The sequence below is a fragment of the Epinephelus moara genome, chromosome 17 (assembly GCF_006386435.1).
Source record: "Epinephelus moara isolate mb chromosome 17, YSFRI_EMoa_1.0, whole genome shotgun sequence".
Taxonomy (NCBI): domain Eukaryota; kingdom Metazoa; phylum Chordata; class Actinopteri; order Perciformes; family Serranidae; genus Epinephelus; species Epinephelus moara.
In genome coordinates this window covers 4,373,817-4,393,481 of record NC_065522.1, presented here as the reverse complement: position 1 = coordinate 4,393,481, position 19,665 = coordinate 4,373,817, and the positions used below count along the sequence as shown (strand labels likewise).

The 19,665-nt window shown below is 41.2% G+C and overlaps 2 protein-coding genes across 2 annotated transcripts in view; one reads left to right on the top strand and one right to left on the bottom strand.

The window, feature by feature from the left end:
- Positions 1-1,019: 1,019 nt before the first annotated feature.
- On the bottom strand, positions 1,020-5,847 carry med11 (mediator complex subunit 11). Its single transcript, XM_050066382.1, has 3 exons — positions 5,607-5,847; positions 3,203-3,333; positions 1,020-1,300 (listed from the first exon to the last, which is right to left on the bottom strand). Exons 1-3 carry the CDS (start codon positions 5,674-5,676, stop codon positions 1,133-1,135), a joined length of 369 nt encoding a protein of 122 aa, XP_049922339.1. The 5' UTR covers positions 5,677-5,847; the 3' UTR covers positions 1,020-1,132.
- Positions 5,848-5,900: 53 nt separating this feature from the next.
- The window catches only part of pelp1 (proline, glutamate and leucine rich protein 1), a 27,838-nt gene continuing 14,073 nt past the window's right edge, over positions 5,901-19,665 (top strand). The window contains exons 1-16 of the mRNA XM_050066380.1: positions 5,901-6,056; positions 6,232-6,296; positions 9,889-9,994; positions 10,164-10,313; positions 11,740-11,811; positions 11,954-12,013; positions 12,160-12,316; positions 12,487-12,619; positions 12,993-13,080; positions 15,264-15,352; positions 15,461-15,574; positions 15,725-15,875; positions 17,688-17,841; positions 17,947-18,002; positions 18,121-18,254; positions 18,659-18,761. Of these exons, the coding sequence (XP_049922337.1) occupies positions 5,916-6,056; positions 6,232-6,296; positions 9,889-9,994; positions 10,164-10,313; positions 11,740-11,811; positions 11,954-12,013; positions 12,160-12,316; positions 12,487-12,619; positions 12,993-13,080; positions 15,264-15,352; positions 15,461-15,574; positions 15,725-15,875; positions 17,688-17,841; positions 17,947-18,002; positions 18,121-18,254; positions 18,659-18,761 (1,773 nt within the window). The 5' untranslated portion in view covers positions 5,901-5,915. The remainder of the gene's footprint in view (positions 6,057-6,231; positions 6,297-9,888; positions 9,995-10,163; positions 10,314-11,739; positions 11,812-11,953; positions 12,014-12,159; positions 12,317-12,486; positions 12,620-12,992; positions 13,081-15,263; positions 15,353-15,460; positions 15,575-15,724; positions 15,876-17,687; positions 17,842-17,946; positions 18,003-18,120; positions 18,255-18,658; positions 18,762-19,665) is intronic.

The window sequence follows — 19,665 nt, the reverse complement described above, 5'->3', positions numbered from 1 at the left end:
CTTTGCTGGTCAGAGTAAATTATGTTTTTATGCCTCCATGATGGCAGACCCCATTGTTTTCCCATTTTGCAGACACATTGGACCACATTTTCCCCATTTGAGTTAGCTGCTAACGACTATCAGCTAATTTTTAAACCTCCCGTGGTACAGCGCACACATAATATAGAATAATGTCAAAACATCACACTCAGGCCACCCATGATCCTGTCCTGTGGCTGTCCTGTTCATACAGACCGTTTCAGCACTGTTACTTCCTCTGATGGCAGCTTAAAGGCAAGACAACTCTGTCCTCCCCAGTCCACCAGCGAATCTTATATACAGAACAGTGAGGCGGCATAATGGCGTGATATTCCTGCTTGAACAGGGAGTGTATCAATTCATTCTTAAGTCCAAGTGGATGTTTGTGCTGTTCTCGATGTTGTGTTCAGGAGAATGGGATGGACGGGTGGACAATCCGTAAACATAATGCCTCCGGACATGGCTATCGTCAGTGTGGGTGCATTAAAACAGAAAAGAATGCAGATGGACTGTAAGTTCGACGTTTGCTATGATTGTCAGCATCCAGTGAGTTAATATGACCTCCAGTGAGCTGCTGAGTGACTGTCATGGCCACCCAGGACCAAGATACATGTTGTGACAGTCTTAGCCAGTTACTTTTTACCGTGCTTTGTGCCCAAAGCTGTAGAATTTTTCCCTTACACTCTCAATTCTTGGCTTTCATCACTCAGTATTTTTGACACTGATAATATCCCACACAGCTGAGGTTCTATTGGTGAAGAACACTGTGTCTCTGCTCTTCCTCTGCTAGATTTCTCACTGTATGACGTGGCTTCAAGATCACAAGACCAAAAATGCTGAAACATTTGGTACATCTTAGTAATTGTATTAGAGGTATCTTAACAAGGACTACATATGGTCTGCAATAGACATCAATAGGAAAAAAATTACCACCAAACAACAAATAAATCTCAAAATGCACCATACACTTCTTAGAGAAAATGTGTTGATATATACAAGAGTTTTTCTTTGAGTTTCTTTGATACGTCAGTGTTTGTGATCATAAAAAGGCTCTATGAAAAGATGTTAAGGCTGGAGGCAGATAAGTCACATCACAGTGAGGTTCTCTCTGCTCTCATGTCTGCTGCTGCTGTTGTTGCTGCTGCTGCTGCTCCAGCATGACTTCACAGGTCCGTCCCAGTTCTCCCAGTTTGACCTTTGCATACTCTGCTCTGTTTAGCGCCATCTGACAGTCCTTCCTTGCTGAATAGGTGGAGCCTTCGTGAGGTTGGCCTGTAGCTACCTGAAGAAAAGACATATCAGAGATATCAGATAACTATCAGATAAAATAAAACAAATTAAAAAATGAGAGACAACAATAATAACTTCAATCCAAAAAACCCTGAGAAACAAAATCTACAATTTTATTGTAAAACAAAGTACCATGCTTTTTAGTTTAAGTTACAGCTTTACCTTTTAAAGGGTTTTGTTGTCAGTGTTCACGCTAATATGCAAGGATATATTTAACATTAAAACTACTATATATAACTACTTGATATAATTGACAAAAGAACTGTATCGTCATGGAGGAGCAGTTGCAAAACAGTACTTGTGCCATGGGACACTGTTTTTGTTGCAGTGGTCTCAATGGGTTATCATGCACAAATAAAAACACTACATTGCTCAAAAAATTAATGGAACACTTAAATCACACATCAGATCTTGATGAACAAATTATTCAAGTTGAAAATCTTCACTGATGTACAGTGTATAATTTGTTGAGAACAAAATGACATAATAATGGTCAATAGAAACCAAAATCATCAACCCACTGAGGGCTGGGTTCAAAAATCACACTGAAAATCAAAGTAAAGCATTGAAATCACATGCTGATCCAACTTGTGTGAATTTTATCACAGCAACTCATGATGTGACTCAGTAGTGTGTATGGCCCCTGCGTGCCTGCACTCCCAACAATGTCTGGGCATGCTCCTGATGAGTTGGTGGATGGTGTCCTGGGGGATCTCCTCCCAGACCTGGATCAGGGGGTCAGTGAGCTCCTGGACAGTTTGTGGCGGTACCTGGTGGTGTCGGATGCACCGATGTGTAACATCCCATAGGTGCTCAATTGGATTTACGTCAGGGGAACGAGAGGGCCAGTCAATGGCATCAATGCCTTCATCAACCAGGAGCTGCCTACACACTCTGGCCACATGAGGTCGGGCATTGTACTGCACCAGGAGGAACTCAGGGCCCACTGCACCAGCGTAAGGTCTGACAGTCGCTCTGAGGATTTCATCCTGGTACCTAACAGCAGTCAAGGTATTGTTGGCTATGACACGGAGGTCTGTGCGACCCTTCAAGGATCACAGACCCACCGCAAAACCGATCATGCTGGATGATGTTACAGGCAGCATTACGTTCACCACTGCGTCTCCAGACTCTTTCACACCTGTCACATGTGCTCAGTGTGAACCTGCTCTCATTTGTGAAGAGAACAGAGTGTCAGTGGCGGACCTGCTAATTCTGGTGTTCTGTGGCGAATGCCAGTCAAGGTGCACAGTGCTGGGCTGTGACCACAGGTCCCACTTAGAGGATGTGGGGCCCTCATGCCATCAGTCTGTTTCTGAAATTTGGGTCAGAAGCTGGCATAGCCTGCTGGAGGTCATTTTGTAGGGCTCTGGCAGATACTGATCCTGCTGCTGGGTTGATGCCTGTCCAGCTCTCCTTGTGTAATGGCTGGTCTCCTGGTACCTCCTCCATGTCCTTGAGACTGTGCTGGGAGACACAGCAAACCTTCTTGCAACCACACATATGGATGTGCCATCTTGGAGGAGCTGGACTACCTGCGCAACCTGGTTGGGCTGCAGGTACCGCCTCATGCTACCAGTAGTGACAAGGACACTGGCAGAACACAAAACTAGAGAAGAATCAGTCAGGAAGGATAAGGAGAGAGCAACTGTCTGTGGCCACCACGTGTAAAACCATTCCTTTTTGGGGCTTGTCTTGCTCTTGCCTCTCCATTGCACCTGTTGTCAATTTAATTTGCACCAAAGCAACTGAAACTGATTCATAATCACGTGTGCTTCCTAAATGGACAGATTGATATCCCTGAAGTTTAACTGACTTGGTGGTTTACTGTGACAATTGAGTGTTCACTTAATTTTTTGAGCAGTGTTTGTAACACTACTGCTGTGTGTTTGACCTGTGTGAGGTAGCGGATCTGGCTGCTCAGTTCGCTCTCCACTCGGTTGACAGAGCTCTGGAACTGGACCAGCTGTCTGTCCAGGAGGCTGGCGTTGTGTTTGTCTTTGGAGAGTTCCAGAACTATATTACCTGCCAGGGAAACACACAACGACATAAAGATGTATCAGTTTTATGACTAAAAATGTTAACAATGTCAGAAACATAATTGCACACTGCTATACAATTAGTTAACACAATCTATTGTGTTTTTGGCTACTAAGGGGTAGCAAAACAAGCTCTAAACACAAATTCCGACATATTGTAAACCTGTGAAGTTGATATGGTGAACATGTTAGCAAACAGTTGGCTGTTGACACATCCAGCAAACACAGAGCAACATTATCATTTATTTGGAATCAGGATTGAGTCCACTCTCTTTAACAAATAAATAAACAATATTGATTGGCTTTCAAAAACATATTTTCTTATGTAATTAATTAACCTATTTGGGGGCCTTAGAGCAACAATTTGCCCCAGATGATGACTCAGAAACTAGGGCTGATCAATATCGACAAAATCAAATACCACGAAAGTTTTAACAAAATACTGTGATATCGATATCATAGGTAGGGGTGTGCAATATCATCTTGTTCACAATAATACCAGTAAAATATTCAATATGATATGAAAAATTCATATAGTGATACTCACGATAGTTTGTCTTGTTGACATATTAATGTCATACTGTCACCAAGCAAAATTATTAGAGACTCTGTGGTGGTTCCAAAAAGAGGAGCAGCTTCAGTAGTGTGAAATAAACTGTGGCGTCCTTAATGGTTTATGAACAGCCCTGGACTTCTCAGACTCTTTTAGTGACTTACCGCTCAGAGGGAACTCATTCAGCGGCTCCTCTGGCAGCAGCACAGCGTCTCTGCCTCTCTTCTCTCACCATGCACACACGGGAGTTAATGTCATCAAGTGATTTTGTCATAAACCTTTGGTAATGTAAACCTACCTGACGCTCGCAGCTTGACAAAAAAACTACATATATGTGAATGTGCGATAGTTATGGGATCATAACAGCCTGTCACAGGTTACAGCATGATGATTAGAGGAGAAATGGCAGAGCATAAAAGTCCAGGTGGGAAAAAAAATCAACTCAATCATTTAGGATTTGCTATAAGAGAAGGAAATCACCCGTTGATTTATATACTGTAGATTCCTGGGAACATTTTTGTATTTGGGAGCTGTTTAAATGTGTAATTTGTGGTAGATTTTATTTTGATGAACTATTAATATTGTATACAGAATCTGAATCTCACTCTGAGTTACTGTTGTTTTCAAATTAAAGAAATGAGAGATCATTTTTGTTTAGTATTTACTGAATATTTGAAGGCAAACTGTTTTTTATTTATTTATTTATTTTTACTAATATGTCATATCGTCAAAAAAATACCCTGAAATATTATGATATTATTTTAGGGCCATATCGCCCACCCCTAATTTGTATGATCCACTCTTGGTGCCTTCACAAAATATTTCCACAATGAGATTTTTGAGAAATAATCATCTGTGATGTGGATTCAATGTCTAAGTGGGTGAAGGCAAATAATAGAACAACTATAACAGTCTGGTAAATTCAGAAAAAATTACATCAATTTACTGTGATGCAGCTTTTAAAATTAGGAAAAAGCAACACTAACCATATTACAATATACAACATTAAGGCGATATCTACGCTCATATCACAATATCGATACAATATCAATAAATTCCCCAACCCTACCAGACAACAACCAGTATACCTATGCTGCGGTGCAACTTGGCCCCAGATTTTGCCCCAAACTTTGCAGCAAGACTCCTCACTGGTACCAGGAAGAGACCTATCACCCCGCTACTGACCTCTCTACTTGTTACCAGTGAAGTACAGAATTGATTTTAAAATAGTTTGATTTGTTTTTAGAGCACACACCTGCTTACATCTCTGAGCTGCTCATCCCCTATTCCACCTCCCAACCCGTCAGATCTGGTGACCAGTCACTGCTCGCCTTCGTGTACCCGGTTAAAAACTGAAGGTGATGGAGCATTCTCAGTTATTGGTCCTAAGATGTGGAATAGTCTCCCAATTACAGTTTGATCTTCCCCCTCTAGTGATACATTTAAAACCCATCTTAAGACCCAAGTCTTTCTTTTTAGCCTTTTAATTACATTAGTATGACAAACCTGACCACACTGTATTTTCTGTTTCATTTTGTTGTTTGTGCAATTTTTTTTTGTTATGATCTTGTAAAAAATATTGTACGCTCTTATTGATTTTATTTGAATTTTCCTATTTATGTGAAGCAATTTGATCAACATATGCTGTTTTTAAATGTGCTATATACATTTATCTGACTTGACAGTTTGATTAAAATCGTCCTCACCAGCACACTGCAGTATCATCGCTATCTCCTTCTCCACATCCTCCAGAGCTCTGAGCCGCTCATTCGCCATGAGTAGACAGGAACCAGCTCCAACCAGCTGCTCTCCAACAAGTTCTACTGGAACTGTTCGTCCACACAGTCAGGTACAGACAGAAGTAACTCAAACTCTACTAGATGTTTCACTTTATCCACCTCTACAAGAGTGAAGCGCGAGGGTTGAACGCCTGAAGTTGCACCACAACAAAGAGGTCGCCAAACCGACGTCACTTCGTCGCATACTTGTGACGTTCGCCTGGCAAGCGAGGCAAGATGGCTGCATCGGCTTGGCTGCGTGGCCCATCTGCGATGCGACTAACCGAGGGTTTGGTGTCGGTTCTGAAAGAACAGCGTCCGGAGTATTTACCTGCTCTGTTGGCCAACTACAGGGAGCATGGCGTGTTTCAGACACAGGTAGAGCCCGGCCCGGAGACGCACGTTAGCTCTAAAGCTAGTTACCTGTTAGCCTGCTGTGGCTGTGCTGCATCCGCTGCACGCTTTGTTGTTCCCTGAGCTGACATCTGGAGATCCAGGAGGGCTCAGCTGCTGCTCTGCTCCTTAAACACCTTATCTTTGTTTATCTCTGCAGGGCGCGAGCGCCGTCGGAGGTCTCGTGGGTTTCAGCAATGCCAAACTGGGCTCGAGCAAGACCAGGTGAGAAAAGTCCATTTCATTCATATTATCTCTAATCAAATTATTCACACAATAGACCAACATGGTAAAACTACAGTACTGACACCCTGTATGACCAAAGTATAGATACAAAATGAGTGTTTCTTGTCACCATTATACTTATGATACCAATGGTAAGGTTATTGTAATGTTATAGTACCATTCTTGAGTATGTTGGTATTATGTTTAAGTTACAGTCAGTTTTGCCTGTCTCTAATAAAGTTGCCATATGTAATAAATGCCAAGCTTGATAATTAAAACACTTTCCACTGAAAAACATTGAAGGGAGCATATTAGGGCTTGTTAAGGACGCAGTATTGTAGGGGTGGGGAAAAATCGATAAGTTACAGCATAGAATCGCAATATTTTGTGTGGCAATATCATATGGTCACACAGCGTCAAGTATTGATTTTTTTAATTACATAAATGATTCATATTACAAATACGTTTTGCTGCTACAAAAAATGGCTGAAGTGATATGAACAGACTGAAAAAAAGGTAATAAATTGCAATATATCGTAATATTCAGCACATCGCTACTAGGGGTGTGCCATATCCTATTGTTCATAATAATACAGGTATACTTTTTAATATCGTATGAAAAATTTATATTGTGATACTTGCGATATTTCGACTTGTTGACATATTGATGTCATACTGTTATCCATGACTACAACAAGCATGGCTGAAAGCAAAATTATTAGCAATTCTGTGGTCAATCCAAAAAGAGGAGCAGCTTCAGTAGTGTGGAATAAACTGTGGCGTCCTGAATGGTTTATGAACAGCTCTGGACCTCTCAGACTCTTTTAGCGACTTACTGTTCAGAGGGAACTCATTCAGTGGCTCCTCTGGAAGCAAAGGAATGAAAATGGAGGGATCATTGTTGGTTAAACAAACGTTTTATAACTATATTTGAAACTTGAAACGATATTTAATGGAAGTATGTGTAAAAAGTCTCCACTTTGAAAATATAAAATAGATAATTAATATTTAAAGTAGAGATTTTCTGTCCAGTTGCATTTTTTTTTCCAATACCGTACTGATAAACAAATGTACACAGTACGATAACCATCAATTTTAATATCACGGTATACCTTGAGACCAGTATACCATTGCAACCCTTCTTACGTTGATGTGAACTGGCAAGTTTTTAGAACATCGCAGAATGGCACATTGCAAGTCACAAGTGTATTCAGTAGGGATGCACGATAATAATGGCACGTCATCAGTATCGGCTAATATTAGCTTCAAAATGAACTATCAGAATCGACCAACATGATTTCAATTATTTTACACAATGAATGGATATTACATACATTGATTGAAGAATATTGTATTTCATGTCTCCATCTGCTGGTGGGCCATCACGATAAGAGTATGCATGCATAATATGATATTAATTCCACTACAGAACAGGCTTGATGATCACTAAAATTAGGTGGGTAAGAAGTGGATATGTCGATATCAGTATTAGTTATCGACCTAATGAGTTGTTATATATCTGCATATCGGAGATCTGCAAAAAATCCAATACCTTGCATCCCTAGTGTTCAGGCATACAGCGTGGTAAAAATTAACATTAAATCATGTAAACATGTTCCTGTAAAAGCCCAGAATACAAGCATGAACCTTGAAATGAGCGTAGTATGTAACCTTTAATGTCTCAGTTAGGTACTGTGACATGTAAACAACTTATCCAGGTTGGCCATCACTATCTGCCCAGATGCTTGCTCATCAAAACGCACAGTAGTTTTAAATAAGTAAAACAAAAAATATTTTGATAAAAGTGTGAAATGCTGAAATGATAGTAAAAGTCTGACACAAGAGAAAATGAAAGAAAATTCTATAACTGCTCCTGTCTTCCTGATCAGTTGATAAAGTTCAATCAAAGCAGGGAGGTAAATGTTTTGATTGCTGAACTAAACTGACAGTAAGACTCAAAACCAGAGGTACTACTGGGGTGGATGAAAGTAACCTCTACAAAACTTGAACATAAGAAGTCACCCACAAAATGACTTGCTTTAATAAAGGAACTATCTTATCAAAAAATAAGTAAAGGGCATGCGATGCTGGTCAGTTCCTAAAAAGTACTGATGTTCAGTATTAGCACAATCAGGAGATTTTTGGATGAAAATGAAAATGGATGAAAATCAGCAGCAATAAATCTGAACCAGACCACACTAGATAATATTAAAAACATTCTCCTCTTTCAAAATTGCTTGTTATATTAATCATTTCCTATACATACCCAATAGGGGTGGGAATCACTAGAGGATCCATGATACTATATTATCACGATACTTAATTCACCACACATTATTGCGATTTTAAATATGTTGCAATATGTGAAGTATTGTGATAAAATATATTGTGCTATCAACTGCAAATTATGTCATCAAAGGGAAATATTGTCAACATCTGTTTTATCTAATAACATAAGGTTTTCAGTCTGTTCATCTCACTTCAGCCATTTTTATTGCAGCAAAATATATGTTGTGGACTGAAAAAGTAATTGATAATATTATTCTAGTAGGCTACCTAATGGTTAATTTGTATTTGTAGTACTAATAACTTGTATATTTAAAAAATCGATACTTGGCAGTGTGAAGATTCAATATTGGCACACAAAAATATTGCAATACTGTGATGTATTGATTCCCCCCCCCCCTCCCCCCCCATCCCTAATACCCAATAGCCCAATATTATAATATAACAAAAGTTAATTTGGAAAAATTCGAAAATTTAAGATAAATGCTTTGATTTGATTTGATTTCAGGATATGTCCTCGTTCCGTCAATTTTACAAAGTTGAGATAAATATTATATATGAAGCAACGAGTAAATTTGTGAAAGCTGCGACCACAGACGTGTATCCCCCCCCCAATTGCCACACCTTCTTTAAGCCAATGGGCATGAGCACAGACACACACACACACACTTGACCTCCATGCCAAATTTCTGCCTCCTAGGGTGAAAATTGTAGAAAATTCCACAACCTAAACAAATGGTATGGAAATTTTTGTGGACTGACAGATTGACAGAGGGAGCTATAGAGCTGCTGGTTGCAGCTAAAAAATATAATATTAGAATATATTTAATATGTACAAGTGATCGTACCAATAAAAGTAATGTCAGTAACACAGAATCAGAAATACTTAATTGATTCCCGCGGGGAAATTGTAATTTGTTACAGACGCTCTAATGTAAAGAAAAGAGAATTATAAGAAGTAAGAATAAAAGTATGAAATAGAAGTATGTAAATATAAGTAATAATATAAAATTATGCTACAATGTTTAACACTAGTACTTAGGATGTTGAGAATAAAAATATGTTCACTGTCTGTAAGTGTGTAAAAATACACAAATATGTGCATTAACACAAATCTGTGGTGTTACACAGAATAACTCTTTGTGCAAGGTAACTGAGAACTGTGAATGCAATGATAGGAGGGTTATAGTCATAGTATAAAGACTAAATCTCTGTTTCTCGTGTGTATGTGTGTGTGTGTGTGTGTGTGTGTGTGTGTGTGTGTGTGTGTGTGTGTGTGTGCGCGCGCGTGTGTGCGTTCGTGCAGGTTTGAGGGGCTCTGCCTGCTCTCCATGCTGGTTAAGGACAGCTCCAGTGATCTGTTCCAGCAACACTGCGTTTCCTGGCTGCGCTCTCTACAGCAGGTCATACAGGTATGATGCATACACACACACACACACACACACACACACACACACACACACTCACAGCTGTCAGTCTGCCTCTTCTATAAAACCCGAATTATCATGTCTTACTGCATAGCCTAACACCCTCTTTCTTACTTCTCTCCTCTGTCACTGTGTATGTGGATGCACCCTGTAGTCTCAGGCTCCAGTTCAGACCATCCAGCTGGCAGTGAACATTCTGAAGGACCTGCTTCAGTACTCGTCCCAGCTGCCAGAGCTGGCCAGGGAGGTTGGCCTCAACTCCATCCTGGGCATCCTTACGTCTCTGCTGGGCCTTAAGACAGAGGTGAGACATGGGAAGACCATAACACAAAATTGTAGTTAAACAGTTAATATCCAGGAATTCACATTATAGACACACACACTGACTATCCATCTAACAATTTGGCCACGTTGACCATACACAGTCCAACCATGTACTAGGTGTCATTATTTGTTAATAAATAAATGAATAAAATATTGTGGAAATGTCAGCTGGGATAGGCTCCAGCCCCCCCGCGACCCTCAAGAGGATGAAGCGGTTAGAAGATGGATGGATGGATGGATGTGTTTTGAGTCCAAATTACGATCAGATATTGTAAATCACCGCAGACTCACCGTTTGACTGATCTGAACACCATTTGAAGCACTTGATGTGGAGTAGGGCTGTGGTGATATACGGGTTTCAAGGTATACTGTGGTATATAAGTTGACAGTTATACTGTGTACATTTGCCTATCTAAGATAAAAAAAAAACGCAACTGGACGTTGAATCGCCCCTTTATTTTTGAAGGGGAGACTTTTTACACATACTTCCATTAACAAAGTAGTTTAAACTTCCAATAATAGTTATAAAATGTTTGTTCAACCAAAAATAACCCTTCCATTCTTATTCCTTTAATGGCCATTCTGATTCATAATAAGATAAATTATTTAATACTGTGATACCACAATTTTTTCTGAGACAGTTATTGTACCTTGAAAATTTCATACTGTTGCAACCCTAAAATGGAGTATCCAAAATATGGAGCAACAAACGTCTGAATTGACCAGAGTTGCTGTGAGGCAAACTTAAATCATATTTTAGTGGATGTGCTGAAACAAATTCAGCTCTGTAGGATGTACTGGTGGTCTATGTAGATTTTCGAAATTTTGGTATCTGAAATGCATAGAAATTTAGATTTGTAGTAATAAGCCATGTAGGAGATGTAGGAGAATAACCCAAGACTGCTTAGCGAAGCTGGGCCCTAGCATCCAAACATGTGCACCAAGTTTGGTTACAATTGCTCAGGCTAATATGGATTTATTTAAGATTTAACTAAATCAAAAGGACTGAAGTGTCAAAATTTCCTTGATAGCTTTGGATCAGCAATATCCATAGATGATCCTGCCAAAGTTTCCAAACAATTGGCCCAATGGTTTCTGACAAGTTCGAACATTTTCAGAGCAGAAGACAGTTGAAGCAAAGATACAGATGAATTGAGAGAGTAATACGGTGAAAGAATTTTGACTCTAAGCCAAGACATTTTTGAGATAGTTGCAAAAATGTTGATGTGATTGTTATAACACCACCTTGAAGTCAGTGAGTATCATTTTTTTATGCCTAAGTAGTGGATCATTGGCCAGGCAGCTGCTGACAGGCGGCTGTGCGACAATTAACAGATCGGGGTGCTTCCATGTCCTGTGTGAACCTGGCATAATACTAACCAGCTTTGTCTGTCCTGTAATCTTAGTGTGAGCTGGCGGCCATGGAGGGGATGACTGCCTGTATGACCTACTACCCCAGAGCCTGTGGATCCCTCAGAGTAAGATACACTTACACTTGGAAAGATAAAGCAGATGGGAGTGTTCCTCAGTGTAAAAACATTTGCTTATGTTGGTTAGAAATAACTTTCTGATCATTGAGAAAAAAAACTGAAAAACCTGAGCTGTCTTTTTTTCTTGCAGGACAAACTGGGAGCTTATTTTCTCTCAAAAATGGACAGTGCAAACAAGAAAACACAAGAGGTTTGTGATCCTCAAACTTTAGGTAGACATTTTATCTTTATTTATAACTGGACTGTGCAGAATATTGTGGTGCAATGTCAAGCAGTTTTTCTGCAGGCTTTTTAAACAGTGTTCCATCTATCTCTGCCTTGATGTCTTTCTGTCAGACGGCATGTATGTGCTACGGCCGCCTGCCCTGTCTGGGGGGCCTGTTGGACAGAGGGGTGGGTGCTGGTAGAGCTGAGGGCTGGACCAATCAGATTCACTGCCTTCTGGCTTCAGCCAATGGCCTGCTGGCTCAGATCTACCAGGGTTCAGAAACAGGTACACTTTCTATCAATGATGGTGGAACTTTTCTTTAGAGCCACAATGTTCAGTTTGTCTTTGAACTGGTTCTCTGTCTCTGTATAGACAATAATGGCAGTGATGTTTTCATGTGTGTTGTGTTCTGATGATGCAGTTTGTTAAAAAGCTCTTGATGTTTGGTGTAACAGATGGAACGGTGCAATATGAAGGTCCAGGGGTGGAACTGGCCTTTCCTCATCTCGACCAATCGGATCCCCTGCTCCTGCTGCAGCTCCAGCACAGATACACAGCTGTCTGTCTGGCACTCAAACACACACTCAGGTACAACACACACATAAATCACTTTGTAAAGGGCCCGTTCACCCAAAACACAAACATGATATTTTTGTTCAGAAGACTGCCTTAGGCTTTCCATGTAGGCGCATGGAAGGGCAGCGAGGTGCGCGCTATCTGGCTCAGGCTTTCCGCATATATGCGTGGAAGGGCAGAGAGGTGTGCTCTCTCCGCCTTAGGCTCTGCGTAGGCCCGAGGAAAGGCAGGAAGGCATCAGAACAGAGCCATACTGCCAAATATAATACAGCAATGGAAATGAAGTTTTCTTCGACAAAAATGGTCCTGACTGAAATAATATTTTTGTTGAGAAGACTGTTCGTTACAGGATTATACTTCATTCATACTTATATCTGTCCATCAGGGTGGATCCAGCCTCAGCTGTACGTCTGCCTGTCAGACCAATCCTCAACCTGGTGTGCCGAGTCCTCGCTGTCAGCTCCAAGAGCATAGTGAGTACACACACACAAACACAGACATACACACACCGAGTATTTCCCATTAGGGTCTGGGGAGGCTCTGATGTTTTAATATACACTGTAGTACTAAATTCATTAATGAAACAACAAACTTGAACTACCTCCAAACTCAACTTAAAGGTGCAGAAGAAAGATTGTTGACAATGTGCTGTGGAGTTCAGCATGTTAGCATGGGCCAGATTTACTGTTCGTCTCACTCCAACTTCCTTTCTCTTTTTCCATCACCTTTCTCCCATCGTGTGTACGAGCACAAACGCCCTCTGTCGCTGATTGACTGGAATAGTGTTGTGCGGCTCATAGGGATGCACCGATTTATCAGCAGCACATCAGTATCAGCTGATATTCGCCTTGTTGACTGCCATCAGCCAATCAGCAAATAAGACGACATTCACCAATGGCAGAAGCCAAAGTTTTTCTGTTGTGTCATTTTTGCACAGGCTGAAAAGCAGGGCTCCAGACTAATGGTGTTGCAACGTACCTGGGACAATAGAAACTGTGTTTGGGACAAACGGAGGTCTTCCTCCTTCAGGATAAAAAACGTCAACTCACTATCAACATGTCAGAAGACACACCCTATTGTTTCCCTGATAGTGTTAACATTGTAAACAACAAATCCATGTTGACATCAGCAGGAGGAGAGCCAGGTAATGTTAGCAGTTAGCAGTCAGTGGCAGGAAACCAACAGCTAACGGAGGTTGCATCAAGTCACATTACGATGCATTCGAGCTGTCTTCAGTGAAAATGAGTATTGGGTGAAGATAAATTATGATGTTTTCATGTTGTTTTCAAGTGTGATCTTGTAAAATGTAGTTTTCGTTGAGAAACTTGAATAAGTACAGCTGTTTGAAGGAGAAATTTATTGATGTATTCACAGCAATATAAAATAGATATTAGAAAGGGAGTTCTGATTAATTTTATATAGTAAAAAGGCATTTAAAGTAGTTTTAAGCTGCCACACATGCGACTAATGTGGCCGGAGGCATTATGTTTTTGGGTTGTCTGTCCATACGTACATATGTAGAGTGACTGATTAGAATTTTGTGGTTGAAGGTCAAAGGTCTCAGTCACTGTGACCTCACAAAATATGTTTTTGGCCATAACTCAAGAATACATATGCTAATTATGTCAAAACTTCACACAAATGTCTAATAGGATAAAATAATGAAGTGATGACATTTTATATCCAAAAGATCAAAGGTCATTATCACTGTAACATCATAATGTTCTGCATAAAACACTTTTCTGGCCTTTAGACAACGCCATAGATATTCTGTGCTGCTGGGGGTAAGATGTGTGTGAAGCATCCATGTTTTCACAGACATGGAAAGAAACTGTAATAGAAACTTGACTGATGTGCGGAGGCATACAGGCATGGGGGTAGTAATTCTAGTTTTTTCGCAGCACCAACGCATTCTGGCCGCAACCTGAGGTTAACAGAGTTCAACTTTTGGAACACAGCAGTACGCACTACATGTCATGTGACAAGGACCAACCAGTCACATCTGACAGACGTCTTTCCCATCATTCATAAATATCAGTGTTTGATAAATATAGTGAAGAAGTTAATAATTTTAGTGCAGGGCTGCCAGAGCTTTTCATCTGTCCCACAGACAATAGGACTACACACAGACAGCGCCTGGAAGAAGGTCAGCTCTGCCCTCAGGTATTTCAGGCTATGATTCGGTGCTTGTTAATGTTGCTTAGCAACCTCAGACGCAACTTGCAGCTTGGTTATTTAATGCTTGCACAGAAAAGGCACAAGAGTAGCACCCAGCACCTGAACCCACATTATCCAGGTGGTTAAAGATGCGGTATATGTACAGCCCCAAAGATTGGAGAGAAGAGACATGTGGTGAGACACGACACGTGGTACGACCTCATTTGGTAGATGATTGGGAGGAGTAGGAGAGCAGTGGGGTTCAGTGTGTCTGCAACTGGATCCCTTCTTATTTACAGAGCCCGCACTGTGTATGAGCACTGGAATTTTTCCTAGCGGATGGTGAGGAGATATTCACTGGATATTTACAAAAAGTGTGTTTGGTTAGAATCGCTGACTGCACCTTTAATCCCCCTGATATTTTTGAATAAACATGCAAACAAACAACAGTGATCCTAATTTGTGTGTGTGTGTGTGTGTGTGTGTGTGTGTGTGTCAGAATTTAACAGGGGATGGAAGTGTGAGGTTGTTGGTCTTGCCCATCGTACACACCAACACACTGGAGGTCTTATCAGCTCTTATCACAGCGTGAGTACTGACATGCAATAGTTAAGTAATCCTGAATAAACCTGAGACTAAACACAGTTTTAATGGTTGTGTGGTGCTGACACTGTCTTTTCTGTGTGTGTATTGCAGTGTACGGAGCGGCATGGTTCAGTACGCTGCTGTGCTCCAGAGGCTGTTCTCTCAAACCCTGTCAGCCTGGACGCCTCTGCCTGAAGCCAGTCTGGGACAGCAGAGATCCTACAGGTAACTCACTGTTGGTGATACACAGAATAGTAACGGGTTCATTAAGGGGCTGAGGTACAAGAAGAGTTATGGACTACTATGGATTGTGTGATAATGTCAGATTTTGGCAGCTGAAGCATTTATCCTGTGTGTTTCTTCTTCATCCCACAGCTCAGTGCGGGTATCAGTGTACACAGCCTTGGAGTTGTGGGTCCAGGTGGCCGGAGCCTCTTCTAGCATCCTTCAGGGAAGCCCTGGCCACTCAGAACTCCTGTTTAGTCACCTGCTCAGTGACATCACACCAGGGGCGGAGTCTGTCAAGGTTGGTTGAATGTTTTTTCCTGCACCATGTCAGGATCAGGATCAATCATGAGATGGCGGACAGATTTCACAATCAGCAGATGGATTTATTATTGGATTAGCTGTTGAAATCATGCTAAATCACATATCTGCTATCTTAAAATCCTGTGCTTGGTTTGTTTTCTTTCACACCACAAACAAACCGCACCACAGTTCATTCGAAGGCAGGCAGAGACCCTCTTTCTCAAGCGGCCTCGGTTCAGCTGTTTGGTCCACACCAGGATTCAGTTGACAGTTTTCACACGAGCCCAAACGAAACATACCAACTGCGGAAACAGACCTGAGTTAATTTTAATTGAACCAAGCAGTTTAAGTGTGAAAGCACCTGAAATTGACTCCACTAACACATATCAAACAGTACGTGGGATAAGTTAATCTTTAGGGCTTTCTGCCAAAGAGTCCTTTCTGAAAAAATTGTTTTCATTTGAATCCAAACCATGAACTTCAGGGTTATCTGGCTTAAAGCCCTGAAGGCAAACTTCTCCAAACAGCTAGAAAACAACAAGGTCATTGAACAAATATATAGAATTCAGCTCAGTAATAACTGTCAAGATTCATAGACAAACAACTTTTTTTGCTAATCACCATTATTAGCTTAAGGACTTTGACATCGCATAAACTAGCCTAGCAGCTAGCAGAGTTTTCCTCTACTCATAGCTTAACTAATTACATGTATTATTTATGCTTTTTCTTACTTACCATTGGTTTAAGTTACTGCGTCTCTCAACAGAACAGCACAGCTGAATTTCAGCCTCACTGCCTGCGATTTCAGCCACACATTGTTGAACAGAGCAGCTATAAGGTTGCTGCCAAAAGTTAGCGAATGACACGCCTGTGTAAATTTCAGGTATTTCATTTTCAGGTATTTTCTCCGGAATTCAAAATATTTCCACTCTGCTGATTTATTCCCAAGTAAATAACTTTATCCTCACTGTCTCTCTCTTGGCTGCTTGCCATTATCTGCCTGGCTGTGTTTGACAGTGACAAAGAATTTGAAAATATAGGCGTATCCTAAAGATGATGATATGGATCAGTCCTGCACAGATCGATTTTTGAAAACCTGCACCTGCCTATACCCATAAAGCTCAGGACCAGAACCACCCTGTTACCCATCATTATCGTCAAAGTCAAAGCCGCATCTGCCCGCATCCATAAAAGTCCTGCGACCCGCCAGCACCCGTTATTAAACACACACAGGCTACAGTCACTCACATTAAGCTGGGGTCTCCGTTCTTGTGTTACAAATCCAGTGGAGGAAAATTCTCTTTCACTGGCTGCGCTTGATGCCGATAACATTGGCGCAATCACTGCCAGGTTAGGAAACATTGTAGCATGCTCCTTCCACCACCATAAAACCTCAAAAGGATCCTCCTTGGCTGTCTTGGACTTGATGTAGGCTGCCACCTTATCCTCAGGCTGCAAAGTTTCATGGCTTGAGTCCTCCACATCGGTAACAAATGTGACAACAGGGTCAAAGGTTCGACCCGAGTCATTGACTTTCAAAATAAAAGGAATTGCAGCTTAATAGTGATTTAGATGTCAAAATATTACACATATACTGCACGTCTTTTTTGTTTGTTTTATTCTGAAAAATGAAAAATACATTTTTGTTCTTACTTGCTGCCTGCCCGCATGTCTTATCATCAGTGATATTGGATTGGTGATCACTTAATTGTTATATTGATCATGATCAATGGATCATTACACCTCTAGTTAGTGCAGCAGCATGGAAGTGTTGTCTCTAGCTGTCCTTCTGTGTTGTACTGTCCTCTAGCTCCGGGCGGGTTTGTCAGCAGATGCAGTTCCTGGAGGGAAGCCGGGCCCGCGGAGAACTAAACAGTTAGTCATGGCAGACACAGTCGGGCCATCACTCCAGAGGAAAGGAGACCTTCTGGCTAATCAAGATACTTGCCTTTCAGCCCTTAGGGGTGAGATGCTGCCTCAGTTTTTCCTATAATAGTCTTGTGACTTTTATTTGTCTGCTGCTCTTCTGTAAATCAAGTGTCATCACACTCATTTCCCTTTCTGCACAGCACTGAGGCAAATCCTACTGACCAGTGGTACATTGCTGAAAGATGATATACACAAGGTAAATGTCAAAGTCATTACATAACCACTCACTCTCATGCAGAATGGACACCTTATTGTTGTTTTCAACAGCAAACAGTCAGTCTGTGATTTTCCACCATGTTTTGATTTTCTCCCAGCGTCTCCATGACGTCGTGCTGCCACTGTGTGTGCGTCTGCAGCAGCAACAGTCCAGCAGCAGTACTTCCTGTGAATCAGCAGGGGGCGTCAGTGGACAGTACAGCAGTGCCCTCTCCCGTAAAGAGCTGTACAGGTGCTGCCTTCTCTCACATCAAAGACAGACTTACAAGTGCACAAAAGATGCTTTATAAAATGAATTATTACTATTATTAAGCTGTAGTTTTTAGTTCCTTTGCGTATAATTGTCAACAGATAGAACACATGATTTATTATTGGGGCTGAATTCAGGTGGCCGGTCAGCAACATTCCACTTTATGGTTTTACAAAAGACTTAGTGACCAAATGTTATATCTCTCAAAGAAAAACTCACTGCTGAGAGAGTGCTGAATTTTACTGCACACCTGTCAGGCAAACGTGCATTAGATAATGTTTAGCTTCACTAGTTTGTTGTAGCAAAGATGAGATCAGTGAAGACTGTTGGCTGTTGTGTTATGCAGTATGGATGGTTCATATCAGTGTTTTAAACTGTATTTTCAGGCTATTGCTGGCTCTGGTCCTGGTCCCATCACCCTGTTGGCCACCACCTCTGACCTGTGCTGTGTCCATCCTCAGCAGCGGACGCAACGACCGCAACCTCAAGGTGACTACTTTGAAGGAGGGAAGAAGGGAGGGAGGGAGCGTGTAGGAGTAAGGCACTGCTGAGTGCAACAAGTGTGGTTGCCAGTTTTGAGGAACGGATCAATGAGTTTGAATTTTTATCATACGGAAAATTTTTTGTACAGCAGCTTATAACACTATGAGACAGGATTTTAAAACTCTGAGTTGTTAACTGTAAGTTATTGTCTCTGTACTGTTCGAGGTTTTCTAAGTCTGTGATTTCCAGCATGCACTGGGGCAGTTCTGCAGCCAAGTGTGAAGCAGTTGGGGTGAAAGTCAGCATCTCCAAATTTGAGGCCATGGTCAGGGTCAGTTGAAGTGCTTCAGGCATCTGATCAGGATCCTCCTGGGTGTTTCCCATTTGAGGTGTTCTGAGCACATCCCACTGGTAGGAGTCCCTGGGGTAGACCCAGAACACGCTGGAGGGATTACATATCTCATCTGGCCTGGAAATGCCCTGGGGTCCCCCAGGAGGAGCTGGAAAGCATTGCTGGGCAGAGGGATGTCTGACTGTGGTGCATCACTTGGCCTGCTGCTCTCACAACCTGGGCTGGGATAAGCAGCTGAAAATGGAATGGAAACTTATTGCAGAAACAATTATTTTACTGTTTGTTGTGATATTGCAAGGTAAACAGTAGAATCAGTGATAAACGAAAATATGAGTAAGTATTAGTTTATGTCCTTTTATTTCATGACTAAATTAAAAACAGCAGCGTAAATGAAAAAAGAATCACAACGTGAATGTGGGTGAAATTCAATTTCAATTCAATTTTATTTATAAAGCCCAATATCACAAATCACAATTTGCCTCACAGGGCTTTACAGCATACAACATCCCTCTGTCCTTATGACCCTCGCAGCGGATAAGGAAAAACTCCCCAAAAAAA